Source organism: Neofelis nebulosa, chromosome 7 (assembly GCF_028018385.1).
Source record: "Neofelis nebulosa isolate mNeoNeb1 chromosome 7, mNeoNeb1.pri, whole genome shotgun sequence".
NCBI classification, from domain to species: Eukaryota; Metazoa; Chordata; class Mammalia; order Carnivora; family Felidae; genus Neofelis; species Neofelis nebulosa.
The window spans coordinates 123242811-123256712 of record NC_080788.1 but is presented as its reverse complement, the minus strand read 5'-3'; the positions used below and the strand labels follow the sequence as shown (position 1 = coordinate 123256712).

General features: G+C 41.0%; 1 protein-coding gene across 1 annotated transcript in view; it reads left to right on the top strand.

The window, feature by feature from the left end:
* Positions 1–13299, top strand: part of SPTLC2 (serine palmitoyltransferase long chain base subunit 2) — a 109097-nt gene extending 95798 nt beyond the window's left edge. Inside the window, exons 11-12 of the mRNA XM_058739838.1 lie at positions 1978–2107; positions 7372–13299. Of these exons, the coding sequence (XP_058595821.1) occupies positions 1978–2107; positions 7372–7491 (250 nt within the window). The 3' untranslated portion in view covers positions 7492–13299. The remainder of the gene's footprint in view (positions 1–1977; positions 2108–7371) is intronic.
* Positions 13300–13902: the final 603 nt, after the last annotated feature.

Genomic DNA, 13902 nt, shown 5'->3' with positions numbered 1-13902 from the left:
AAAAAGGCACATTTTTTCAAATTTGTGGGTTTTGACTAATCTTAAATATAAAACTGGATAAGGATCGTTTCTCAGGTTTAATTGAACTCATTAAAGAAGCAGATATTTTTATTCATCTTTGAATCCCCAGTGCCCGCCATGATCCCTGTCACTCAGTAAATGTTTATTAAAGTGGATATAGGAGGGAAAATTAAAGTGGAGAAGAATGGTGATTGCAAAGATAATGAGGAGGAAATTGGGGAAAAGTGCCCACTGAGGGAAAAAAAGTTCAGTTTTCAACAGGAAGTCCTATGCGCATTTGGCCTCATAGCCTTACAGGGATGGAGGAAATGAACCAAAGCAGAGGTGTAGATTTTCTCCCTCTTCTTTAAATGGAATTATCATAAATAAACAAAGAGTTGTGTGGTCTGAAGGACTTAGTCTAGAACTGTTTCTTTCTTTCCTTTTTTGAAAATGTTTATTTTGCGAGGGGGGGTTGCAGAGAGAGAGGGGGAGACAGAGAATCCCAAGCAGGCTCTGAGCCACCAGCACAGAGCCCGATGTAGGGCTCAAACCCATGCACTGTGAGATCATGACCTGAGCCGAAATCAAGAGTCAGACGCTTAACCATCTGAGCCACCCAGGTGCCCCAGAACTGTTTTTTTAGAGAGGACTATGTCTGACCTATTCTACACAAGGGAAACCTGACTGTGCAAAATGATGAAGATTTAGAAAGGGTGAATAAAGCACTAGACCGTTTGGGAGGGTGACTGAAGATGCAGGGTGCTCGGGGTCAAAAGAAGTACTAGAGGAAGTGGAGAGAGGGTGGCACTTACATAATTGGTTACTCATGTAACTAAAGTGTGGAGGATTTTGTATTCTCAAACAAATGCTTTAAAGAGCTAAGGGAATAGTCAAGAAGGAATAAGGTAGGTCAGCAAGAGGGAAAGACAAGAAACAACATAATTAGCAAATAAGAACTTACATGAAAGTTAGAATTTTGTTATTTAGACAAGATATAGATGTGGAGTGAGGCCACGTGCCATCACTTTGGTTTAGGGTGCAGAGTTAAATAAATTTTGTGTAGTCTGGGAAATCAGCTGAAGCCTGGGGATGAGTTTGCCTCACAGACACCAAAGGAAATCCTAAATTCCAAATCAGAAATACCTGGTCTTTGGGGCACCTGGCTAGCTCAGTCTGAAGAGTTGTATGACTCTTGATCTCAGGTGAGTTTGAGCCCCACATTGGGTAGAGATTACTTAAATAGATAAATAAACTTAAAAAAAAAAAAAAAGAAAAGAAAAGAAATACCTGATCTGGAGGGCTAACACTAATTGGCCATTCTGCCAGCAGAAAGATGTCCATGTTACAGCAGATCTTCTGCATCCGTAATCTTAAGAATTCTTTAAATTTACTGCCAATTCTAATATTTCAAGGACAAGGTTTTAAAATTTTTAGTTTTTTTTTAAATGTTTATTTATTTTTGGGAGCGGGGTGGGCAGAGACAGAAGGAGACACAGAATCCGACGCAGGCTCCAGGCTCTGAGCTGTCCACACAGAGCCCAGAGCTTGCCTCGGATTCTGTGTCTCCCTCTCTCTCTGCCCCTCTCCTGCTCTTGCTCTGTCTCTTTCTCTCTCTCAAAAATAAATAAAATATTAAAAAAAATAAACTCAAGTTCATTTTGAAGCCTCTGAACCACTCTTATGTGTCAGGGATACTTTAAGGCTATAACTGCAAATCACTTTAGTCAAGCCCTATTAAAAATTGGTCTGTGACAACTATATTCTTTATCTTTGTGAAGGAAACCATTTGGGAGAAGACCACTTTAGGACTGAATTAAAGAAGTCTGGCAATTTTAACTTGAAAAGAAGTTAGAGGAAATTTCTAATAGAAGTCACCAATGCCCGTGTTACCTGAGTTTAAATCATTCAGGACCAAAGACCTTTGGACTGTAGTTTATTATTCTTCCTGATTCTTACCCTGCTTTCCCCTTGCAGCGCCTTTGGACGGGAGATGCTGAAGCGGAATATCGGGGTAGTTGTGGTGGGATTTCCTGCTACTCCGATTATTGAGTCCAGAGCCAGGTTTTGCCTGTCAGCAGCTCATACCAAAGAAATACTTGATACTGTAAGTAGACACTTTGGCCTTGATATAAACATGCCTACACTAAGCACACCTAGATATCAGATGAAATGAATCATCTGTTGATCTTGAAGTTCTTTGAGCACCTGAGGTATTGACTGGTAAAATGGAGGAGGGAGTATACAGTGCTGCTTCAAACACTGCAATTTACAAAATAAATCGCAAAGCCATTAGCAACACCCACTAGACCCATCAGAGCTCTGGGAATTTCTTGCTTTATCTTGTTCTATTCTGTCCCTTATTATGGCCACTATAACTGTGTAATTGTCCTTGCGCTATTTCTACTGCAAACCTTTTTTTTTTCTTTAACTTTATTTATATTTTTAATCACATTCTAACACTGGGAAATTAGATTCAGTGTATTATTGATACTGTATCTTTTTCTTTTTCTTTATTTTGATGTGCCTTTCAAATTTTGTCCAATAGATTTTCCAATTTTTCAAAAATCTTACTGGTGAGTTTCTTCATTATTTCTTTTTTAACCCACTGATACCAGCTTTTCTCCTATTCTCTTTTATTTGGGTGTTTAAAAGTTTAATGTGCCTTTAACAAAAGATCTGTGTCATTACAAGCAATGGCTACAGCAATACACTGTCTTCTAACAACGGCTTTGACTCCCAAAGTCTATACACATTCATGAAAGAATTTAGATGTAGCCAAGATATTGAAGTAGATTTATGTTGCCAATAAATATGTTTGCCAGTTGAGAATTCTCACCCTATCTGTAAGATCCACTTAAGGAATTGTTTGATTTTGCCTCCCGTTTAGTTTTTCTTTTTTTTTTTTTTTTTTAAATTTTTTTTTTTTCAACTTTTTTTTTTTTAATTTACTTTTGGGACAGAGAGAGACAGAGCATGAACGGGGGAGGGGCAGAGAGAGAGGGAGACACAGAATCGGAAACAGGCTCCAGGCTCCGAGCCATCAGCCCAGAGCCTGACGCGGGGCTCGAACTCACAGACCGCGAGATCGTGACCTGGCTGAAGTCGGACGCTTAACCGACTGCGCCACCCAGGCGCCCCCCGTTTAGTTTTTCTTGAAGCATAAAGTGCATTTTTTGAAACCAAAGGTTTCTTGAAGTTGTTTTGTCCTAGGATATTTTATGGAGGTAAGCATGAGCCTTATGAGGTACAAATGCATTTTGTGTGTAATGAGTCGTGTGACATGATTACATAGAAATGCCATAAAATTCACACACAGAAAAACCAAAACCAACCTCTAGAGCTAATAAACATAGCTAGCAGAGTTGCAGAGTAAACAATCAGCACAAAGTTAGGACGTTTCCCTATACCAGCAGTGAAGAAACAAAAAGGAAATTAAGAAAATTTCATTTATGCTAGCATTCAAAACAATAAAATACCCAGGAATAAATTCAACCAATGATATGAAAAACTTGTATACTGAAAACTCTAAAATGTGTAGATCTAAAGCAGTCCCTGTCAAAATTCTAGTGGCTTTTTTTTTTTAGCAGAAATGGAAAAGCTGATCCTCAAGTTCATAAGGAACCGTAAGGGGCCCCCGATAGCCAAAAGAGTATGGAAATGGAAAATCTAAGTTGGAGGAGTCAAACTCCCCAGTTTTGAAACTTACTACAAAGTAATTAAATCAGTAGGGTGCTAGCTTAAGGATATACATATAGACCAATGGTGGTGAGAGTCCATAAGTACACCCATGCACCTACGGCCAATTGATTTTTCCACAGGAGAGCTCAGACTAGTTAATGGGGAAAGAATGTTCTCTTCAGCAAGTGGTACTGGACAACTGAATAACTATATGCAAAAGAATGAAGTTGGCCCCTACAACATGGATTAACCTTGAAAACATTATGCCAAGTAAAAGAAGCCAGGCACAAAAGACCACATTATATGAAATGTACAGAACAGGCAAATCCATAGGGTCAGAAAATAGATTAGTGGTTTTCAGGGCCTGGGAGGAGGCAGGGATGAGGATGAGAGTGTGGGGTTTCTTTTTTGAGGTGATAATGCTTTAAGATTACATGGTGATGAAAGTTGTACACCTCTGTGAATATACTAAGAAACACTGAATTGTACACTTTACAATTTGGGGTGCCTCCATGACTCAGTAGGTTGAGCTCTTGATTTCAGCTCAGGTCATGATTCCAGGGTCATGGAATCAAGCCCTGCTTTGGGCTCCATGCTGAGCGTGGAGCCTGCTTAAGATTCTTCCACCCCCGAACCCCCACCCCCCCTGCCAAATCTCCCTCCCTCTCTCCCTGTCTCCCTGCCCCTCCCCCACTCGCACACTCTCTTGCTGTCTCAAAAATAAGGATTAATCAATTAAAAATAAAAGGTGACTTATGGCATATGAATTGTATCTCAATAAAACTGTTACTTTTAAAAATGAGAAGGGCAAGGTTATCGATCATCTCTGGGGTACAGCTGTCCTAGAATATTCTCTTATTCAAGGACCAAACTCAATTCTGATTTACTCATCTTTTTTTCCTAAGAACCCATCTCACCCTGTCCAGAGGTTGAGTGTAGATTATTTAACAGATGGTGGAACTTGTAGCAGTTTCTTATTTCTAATCTAACCAGGTAACCTATATAATGGCAAACTAACAGTTTCTAGTTACAATTTTATCTTTAATAAATAAATAAATAAATAAATAAATAAAACCAATTTATCTGAAATATTTGGTGTGGGATCAGAGGAAATCATGTAATCTAGATCCCTTTGGGATACTGTGGGTTTTTTTTTTCTGTCTATTCATTTTCTTTTTTACATCAATAAAAAAAATCGGGTCTTTCTGAAGTCAGAGGTCATAAATGTCCTTTCCTTTGTGATCTTCCATAAGTCATGTGTTGTTTTAAATTAATAAATCCTGTATCAGAGGTCAGGGGGATAAATGGTTAATGGGTTCTTCCAGCTGAAGTCACTCTTAATTTATTTACATATGGAACTTTCGGTTAAACATTTTCTTGAAGATACCACTGTTCTGATAGCATTCTGAAGTGCAGCTCTTAATTTGCTTTCTATATTTTCCACATTTGCAGTGAAAATTTTTTTTCTTCTACATAAATTAAGGAATACTATTTACCGGTGGGTTTTTTTTCTCTCTACAAACACTGAGTTTTATTTTTTTATTTTTTATTTTTTTTAAATTTTTTTTTTTTTCAACGTTTTTTATTTTTATTTTTGGGACAGAGAGAGACAGAGCATGAACGGGGGAGGGCCAGAGAGAGAGGGAGACACAGAATCGGAAACAGGCTCCAGGCTCTGAGCCATCAGCCCAGAGCCTGACGCGGGGCTCGAACTCACGGACCGCGAGATCGTGACCTGGCTGAAGTCGGACGCTTAACCGACTGCGCCACCCAGGCGCCCCTACAAACACTGAGTTTTAAAAGTTAAATTTAAGAACAGGCAAATGTGTCTTTTACTAATAATCAATTGATTCCCTTTTATGAAGTAGAACGTATACATTTTCATATGAAATTATAACTGTAAGAGTGAACAGAAGATTTGTATGACGTGATGGAAATTTAGAGAGTCACCCTCGGCTACTACTGCCCGCCTTTTCCATTTCTTAGTCTAATTAGGGTGTCCTAGACAGAGCCCTGTCTCCGAAGCTGGGGCCCTTCGCCCCAGGTTTGTTACTGGATCCACAGGGTAACATCCACAGGCGCTTGGGGAATGAATAATAGGGCCGGAGAGCTGCCATGCAAACTGTGTTCTGTGACCTGCGTGAGGCACTCTTAGTAAAAAGCCTTAGAACCTAGGATTACAAATTTTTGCTGTCTTTGGATTTCTTTGGGAAGTATCTGGGCTTAGAGTTTCTCTGTCCTTCTGTTAGATTTTTTCTGAGAAATTGTGAACACATATCGCTTTCTTATATTGGATCCTCTATTCTGACTCTCTGGGCTGCTTTTTGGAAAGATTAAGTCTGTGAACTGACTGTGACTCGTGCACTTTGCTGTATACATGCTATACTTCAACCGAGAGTTCATTTTTTAAAAAACATACACATATAAAAAAATAACAATTACCTCTACCAGATAGGACTGGTGTAGCAATCAGGAAGAGATTTTTTTGGGGTGCCTAGGTGGCTCAGCCCGTTAATCATCCAACTTTTGATTTTGGCTCAGGTCATGATCTCACTGTTGTGAGATTGAGCCCCGCATCGGGCTCTGCGCTGACAGTGCAAAGCCTGCTGGGGATTTTCTCTCCTCTCTGCCCCTCCCCCGCTCACACATGCACTCTCAAAAAAAAAAAAAAAAAAAAAAGGGCGGGGTGGCAGGGAGAGACTTTTCATTTCATAACTTATCTTAGCATTTGAATTTCTTTGAAAAACAAAAGAGCAAGTTTTACAAGAAAGAAAGTTATACTGAGCTAATTAGTTTTGATGGGAAGACAAGATGATCTCTCAAGATTAGGATTTTGGATTCAGACTCATACCTGAGTTTAAATCCTGGTTCTGTCTGTTCTTGCTCCCTCACTTACACCTTGTCCGTTACCTACCCAGAGTCTCCTAACAGCTTCCCCTTTTTCTTTCTTTCTTTTTCTTTCTTTCTTTCTTTCTTTCTTTCTTTCTTTCTTTCTTTCTTTCTTTCTCTCTCTCTCTCTCTCTCTCTCTCTCTCTCTCTCTCTCTTTCTTTCTTTCTTTTTTATTTTTTTTTATGTTTGTTTATTTTTGAGAGACAGAATCCAAAGCAGCCTCCAGGCTCTGAGCTGTCAGCACAGAGCCCAACACGGGGCTCAAACTCACAAACGGTGAGATCATGACCTGAGCCTAAGTCTGATGCTTAACCGGCTGAGCCACCCAGGTGCCCCAGCTTCCTCTTTTTCTTACTAAGTCTGATCAGCAGTCCACCTTGGGTGCTCTCTTCATCTTGCATGTAGAAGGCATCTCAACACAGACCTCTCATCGGTTTTCTTATATTTTAATAATAGAAACAACAAGTACTGGAATACGAAAGGAGAGAGGATAGTCGTAGCCAGGCTGACAAGTTCAGGGTGCATATTCCTTTTTCTACCAAGCATAATGTCCTTTGATGAATTATACCCTTTATCCTGAATAATTGCTATTCACAACCCATTATTCATGACCAGCCTGACATTCTTGCTCAAAAAGCAGCTCTTTCCACAGCTGTCCTATAGTCTGATCAGAGTAAATGCACTAGACACGAATGGTCTCATAAAGGATAATCTTGCCATGAGTGTTTTTAGAAAAATAAAGCACCAGGCATGCCTGCATCCTACTGGCTCTGACTAACCTCTGCTCTTACATATTTTAGGCTTTAAAAGAGATAGATGAAGTTGGGGACCTATTGCAACTGAAGTATTCCCGTCATCGGTTGGTACCTCTACTGGACAGGCCCTTTGACGAGACTACATATGAAGAAACAGAAGACTGAGCCTTTTTGGTGCTCCCTTGGAGGAACTCTTCCTACCAGGACAGTGTGTGGCTTTTCTGAGCCAGTTCCAGGAACCATACTTCTGTGGCCATCTCACGTGAAAGACATTTCCTCAACTACTGACGGTGGCCACCTCACTCTAAATGGCATTTTGTAAATAGTAAAAAACTGCTTCACATTCTTCCTTTGCTACATTTCACCTTTCAAAAAAGAGGTGACCCACTCTCCTTTTTTGTCCATTAAAAATGTTTTATTTTATAACTCTTCTCCTTGTGAAATCACGCTGACCCTAGCCTGTCCCTGGCTAACCACGCAGGCCGTTACCCTCTCCCCGCCCGCCTGCAGACTTGGCCCTACAAAAGCTCCTGCTGTCCCCCGCACTACAGCCTAGAGACTCACCCGGCCCTCCTTCCCAGGGAGCAAGTGCCTTCCGCTTACTTCCCATCCAGGTCTCAGAGGCCACCAACCTCAGAATCCTTATTTAACCTGTCAAGGATTCGACCAAAGTGTTCCTTTCATCTCAAGTTTAGCCGTTTAAGAAAAACCTAAACACTAACATTGCTAAAACCGCCCCTCATTATGTATCTCCCTCTGGCCAGCAGCCTCCCAAGGCTTGGTCTTGTTCCGTTTTGTTCTGGTCACCAGATGATTTCTTCCTTCACCATCAAATGTTTCTTTGTAATGGTCACCGTCTGAGAGCTATGTCCACTTTCTTGGGTTTTTCCCCAAGCTCTAAACTAACACTCCCACTTGCTATTTAAAACACTTAAATTGTTCAAAAAGTACCCACATCCCACCCTGGTCAGACCTGTTGTGGTGGAGCTGACTCACACCTCGCTGTGTGTTCTGTGTCTACAGCTGTTTGGCAGAGGGACCTGCCATCCTGCAGGGGTCAGAGGGCCGGGGCAGTGTGGAGAGAACGGATTACTCCCGGTGGAACATCTGTGGTTGATTCATACTGTTTACTTTTCTGCCTGGGTCTGGGTCCAGATTAGGATTTAAACTGATAAAGGAAAATGTTGGTAAATCCTCTACTCAGAAATCATTTGTCATGTTCCTCTTTAAGGATTAAAGTTATTAACTTACCCTTTTTAGAAGCTGACCCATTTAAATATTACTCTTCTGACTGCTAGTTCTCTTTTGTTATTCTTGATGTCCTAAGACAATTCTAATCTGGTATCTGGAGGTTAGGGTCTCTCTCTTTTTTCCTTTTTTTTTTTTCTCCTCTTGAGCAATCCTGAACACCTGTATCTCTTTGCTAAACTGGGATCCTCTATTTCGACTCTTTGCAGGTAAGGGGACTTCATTCAGAGAGCTTTATACTGCCTGACCAAAGAACAAATCTGAAAACCACCGTGTTAAAGCTCTTACTTTTTTCTGTTGACCAAAGCTTAAGTGAAGAGGACTTTTGACTTTATTATATCCAAAATCAGCTTGTCTTTTAGTAGCCATCAAGTAATTATGGGGGAAGGATCGGGAACAGAATGGAAGAACACTGTGTGAAAGTAGTTTTGCACGTCTCTGTTTTTGAAATCACTCCTTGAACTGGTAAAAATACTCAGTCCAAATTCTCCTGGGTATCTTGTCATCAGCTGTGGTGTTTGTGCAGATACACATAGGGGAAGACAGAAGCAATATGATTGTTGGGGAAGTTTTGTTTTCACGTCTTACGTTACCTTTGGTCACTCTCAACATCTTGAGAGCCTTCAGCCTTTGAAATACTCCAAGGTTTTGTTTTACTTTTTTAAACAATAGAAAAGGGTGAATGAAAGAAGCAAGTAGAAACGCAGGGACTATATTTAGCATGTGTAAATGGAAGTAAAGAGATTGTGTCAACTAAGTAACTAGTCCTGTAAAAATACATTGCTAACCTTTCCCCTACATCTAGTTCCTCACCACAGAACCCCACTAGAGCACCAGAGTTTGCACTGTAGTTACTATCAAATGTTGTAGGGTTTGCAAAAGTCACCAACTTTAAGCAATGAACTTACCTGCTACTCTTTTTACTTTGGCTTGCATGAAGTCACTGCAATTTAAAATGTCAGTATGGGCATTTAAATATATATATATATATATCTATATATATAGATATATGGATATAGATACATATACACACACACACATCACTTTGCTGGTGCAAAGTTATGTCAGGATAAATGTAGTTAAGTTACAAGTTTATTTTTGAAGAGACAAAGCTGTGAGGCAAAGCAGGATATCTGCTTTCTAGAGAACAAAATGTTACACACGCTGGTTGTCTCTTCTTGGAAACTGTAATATAAATCTAGGGTCCAGTCATATCACAAGTATCATTATTTAACCAAGCATCTGGGGAAATACAGGTGTATATATAAATACAGTCATTGGGAATGAGTAGACATAGGTATTGTTTGATGCATGGTTTAACACAGCCTGATTCACAAATCTGATGGGATGCAAACAGGTAGCAGCTAACTATTACTGCCAAAGCTGAGAATTGGAGTCAATCAGTAGAGATGGGGCTAAGCATACCACTTTTTCTCATCCCTCTTTCTATTTAGCATTGTCTTTATCCATTTCAGGTTTATAAGACCTTTTTTTGCAGATCACATCAGAAGCCAGGAAATTTATACCTAGGAGACATCACAATCACAAAGAATGGATCAAGAGGCAGTGGCAGATTCTCCTCCTGCCTTTATTTTAAAAGCTTTACCCCAGAATATGGCATACGCTCTACAGCAAGTAAATATGCAAAGAGTATTTTCAGGACTGGTGTCTTTGGAGCACTTCAGCTTTTTGCTTTGCTCTAGAAAATTTCTTCCCTTTAAAAATCACCCTAGGAGCACCTGGGTGGCTCAGTTGGTTAAGTGTCCTACTCTTGATTTCAGCTCAGGTCATGACCTCATGATTTGTGAGTTCAAGCCCTGAGTTGGGCTCGAGCTGACAACATAGAGCCTGTTTGGGATTCTCTCTCTCTCTCTCTCTCTCTCTCTCTCTGTCCCTCCCCCACTCACGTGCACACTCCTCATACTCTCTCTCTCAAACTTAAAAAAAAATCATCCTAGTCTAGGGGCACCTGGGTGGCTCGCCTGGGTAAGCGTCCAACTCTTGATTTCATCTCTGGTCATGAGCCCCAGGATCATGGGATGGAGCCCCGCGTGGGGCTCTGTGCTGAGCGTGAAGTCTGCTCAAGATTCTTTCTCTTTCCCTCTGCCTCTCTCCCCATCTCGTGTGCACGCTCTAAGAAATAACAAAATAAATCGTCTCCAGAACCCCCAAATACTGCTTGCTTGTTTGAAGAACTTGACATCTTAGTCCTGTAGTTACTATCTTAAGTTTTCATGATAGGGTGAGGACTTCAGAAGGTCACAGCATCCTTCCTCCTGATTCAGTCATGCAAGGTGAACAGAAATAACCTGTACAACTGCTAAGGGCTAGGTGTTTGCTCAGTGCCCTTTCAGAAGCCCAGGAAAGGAATATTCTGCCAATGATTTTTCTCTGTAATCCCTCCCTCCTATATTTGGCCTTTCTTTCTCTACCTTCCAATTCTTGATTGTTAGAATTTCAAGTCCAGAGAAAACATATGTGGTGGTGCTGTGTTTGGAGGATCGCTAGGTCAGATACTCTTTTCTTGGGACACTCAGCCTTACCTTTCAGGGGAGATAGTGAGCTTCTTTGTGCCCTACTTGAGGGAACTTATATCTAAGTTTGTTATGACTATTACAGTCTAGCTGAACTTCCTGGTGTTTAATATGCTCTGCTTCATTTCTGTTAGTGAAAGCCAGGAGAAAATGGCTTACGTGGAGAGATTTCCTGGCTTCTTAGGGAAGGGGGAAAAGGGGACGCTATCTACCACTACCTCCCTGTTTTTCCCTCCACCTCGCCCCCTTTCCAAATTGATAAGGCTCTGGCCCCAATCATACCAGATTGGGCAGCTTAGGCAGTGAAGAAAAAGAATTTGGGCAATTCTTGTTTTGTAAGAATTTGTCGGGATGTGGCAAAACCATCGACAGGAGATCAAATACAACTGACTGTCTCCTGGCTCTCTTGTGTGAAGAACGGCTGGGACCGAATTCCCAGGGTGTCTTTCCTTCCCTGGTGTTCTAGGTAAGCCACCATGGACTTTAATCTCTGGTGCCTATAACCTGTGCGGTTAGAAAAAGGGAAAGAGTGTAATGCTTTTCCTCTGTCTGCCTTCATGAAGTTCAGAACTGTTGACCGTCTCCCACAGGTAAAATCAACATAGGCCGAAGGGGTCGTGAAGCGGGGAGTCAGGAAAATCAAAAGATTCTTCTTGGCTGTTGAGCAGCTATTTGCTTAGCCCAAGAATGTAAGATAAACTGCTACCTGCTTAACACGGAAGCTCAGTGCCCCGCAGGCATCTTAATCCATTAAGCCAGTTAATCAAAATCCCTTCCACACGGAGAAAAGCGTATCTATCTTCTCCTCAGCTTTGACCACAGGAAATGTAGTGTTTGGGCTCCTGCCCAATTCCCGTGTGCCCAGATAGCCTAATGAGAAGATTGGCTTCCTGCCTTCTCATCCAGAAGAGACACCACGACCAGCCAATGATCCTTTTGCTTTTAATTTTATGGACAATGTTGCCCCTTCTGTCATCTCCAGTGACTTCTGTTTTCCAAGCACCTTTCGCTATAGACTGAGTCTTTTTTAGGTGGAAACCAAAGGAGTTAGCTTGATACTTACTGAAGTTGTTTAGTCTTCTCTGGTGGGTCTGGCAGTCCACCCTTGGAGGTGGCTTGATGGGGGAGCTGTGGGCAAGGTCTTGTTTACTACACAGTGCACATGATAGATGGCCTTAAACTGTGATTCTTTGTGGTATGATGAGTTATTATAAACCGATCCTAAAGAATGCAGTGGTTCTTAAACTGCCGTTACACGTTTTTATTGAAGCAATACCCAAAGCTCTGTTCTTTGGAGTGGTTGTGGGGAAGCTGAATGGAAAGTAAAGACGAGCAATACCCTGATGTGCTAAGTGTCCTGCTTTGTTGCCATCTCCATGGATAAGTGGATCCCTCCATGCATGAGGACCCTTGAGTCAATTCAGAGCCTGCATTTTCTGACAATTCTCAGGTTTCTTGTGCAAAGCTTGGTCGCTTGGCCCAGGCCTTCAAAGGGAGTGTGGGACGTATTCCTGACTGGGGTGGATGGTAACTTGTCTTCACCCTTAGCATTAGGTCATGTTCCCTCAGTGATGTTAAACCAGTGGTTGGAGTGATAAAAAGCATCCTTGATGGTTCTTTACAGGATACTGGTGAAATCACCATGTCAATTCAGCCAGCATGTCCATACAGTCTTGATGATCCCTCTCTGTAGAAAGATAGCAAACATTAAGAGAAGGGGGAAAGAGAATAAGAACAGAGAGATAGCTTATGGGGAGCTGAGATCTTGTTTTGTTGGCCTTTGTTTTTTTTGTTTTTTTTTGTTTTTTTTTTTTTCATTGACCAATTTGCCTGTAAGCTGGACTTTGCAAGAGGTGCTGTGATAACCCCTCTCCATTGCTGGGATGCTTATCTAATCTGAGAAAGTGTGAGAGGGGGAAATGTAAATAAAAAATGTTAAATTCTAGTACTGTGTTAAAATGTCACTCTTCTCTCTTTCTCCCTTATCCCCATCTACCTTTTTTTGCCAGATGATTTTTTTTTTTTTTACCTTGGATGACTGTGAAGCTATAAATAATGGGTTGGGTCAGGTGTATCAGTTATCAGTTTCAAGAGCACATGTTAAGAACTGAAGGGGGACTACTTGAAATGACTTAAGAATCATCCCATGCAAATAATATTGTTTTGCCCAAATAAACTATTCAGAAAGCTATCTCCGCCTTTATTCATTCAACCAATAAATATGGAGTGTTATTTCCATGTCAGGCTCTGGCATTACCAGTACCAGCAGCAAACAAATAAGCATCCGGACACATACATCATTTTACAAACTGGTAAGTCTGTGAAGGAAAAGTAAAGAGCATGATAAAAACAGGTAACCAGTATGGTTTAGACAGAGGTGATACAGAAACATTTCTAAGGCATGAAGGATCCAAAAGAAAGTGTGACTGATGCTCTGTGAGCAAAGGGAAGGATACTGGGGTGCAGGGGTGGGGGGAGGTGGTGCTGATGAAGAGGGGGCAGAGGCTTGCTGCCCTGGACTGTCAGGGTGCGGGGTTATCTTATGCATTGGGGAAAACCAGTGTGGAGTTGCAAGTGCTGAAAAAGATCACCACTAGAGTCCTTTTTTTTTTTTTTTTGTAGACATTGGCAAGTTGGTAAAATGCACATAGAAATGCAAATAACCAAACAATTTTGAAAAAGAATTTGTACTACCCGATTTCAAAACTTGCTACAGAGCTACAGTAACCAAGACTGCATTTGGCATTAGGATGGTCATATTGAACAAATAAACTGTTCAAACTGCAGTTTGAAT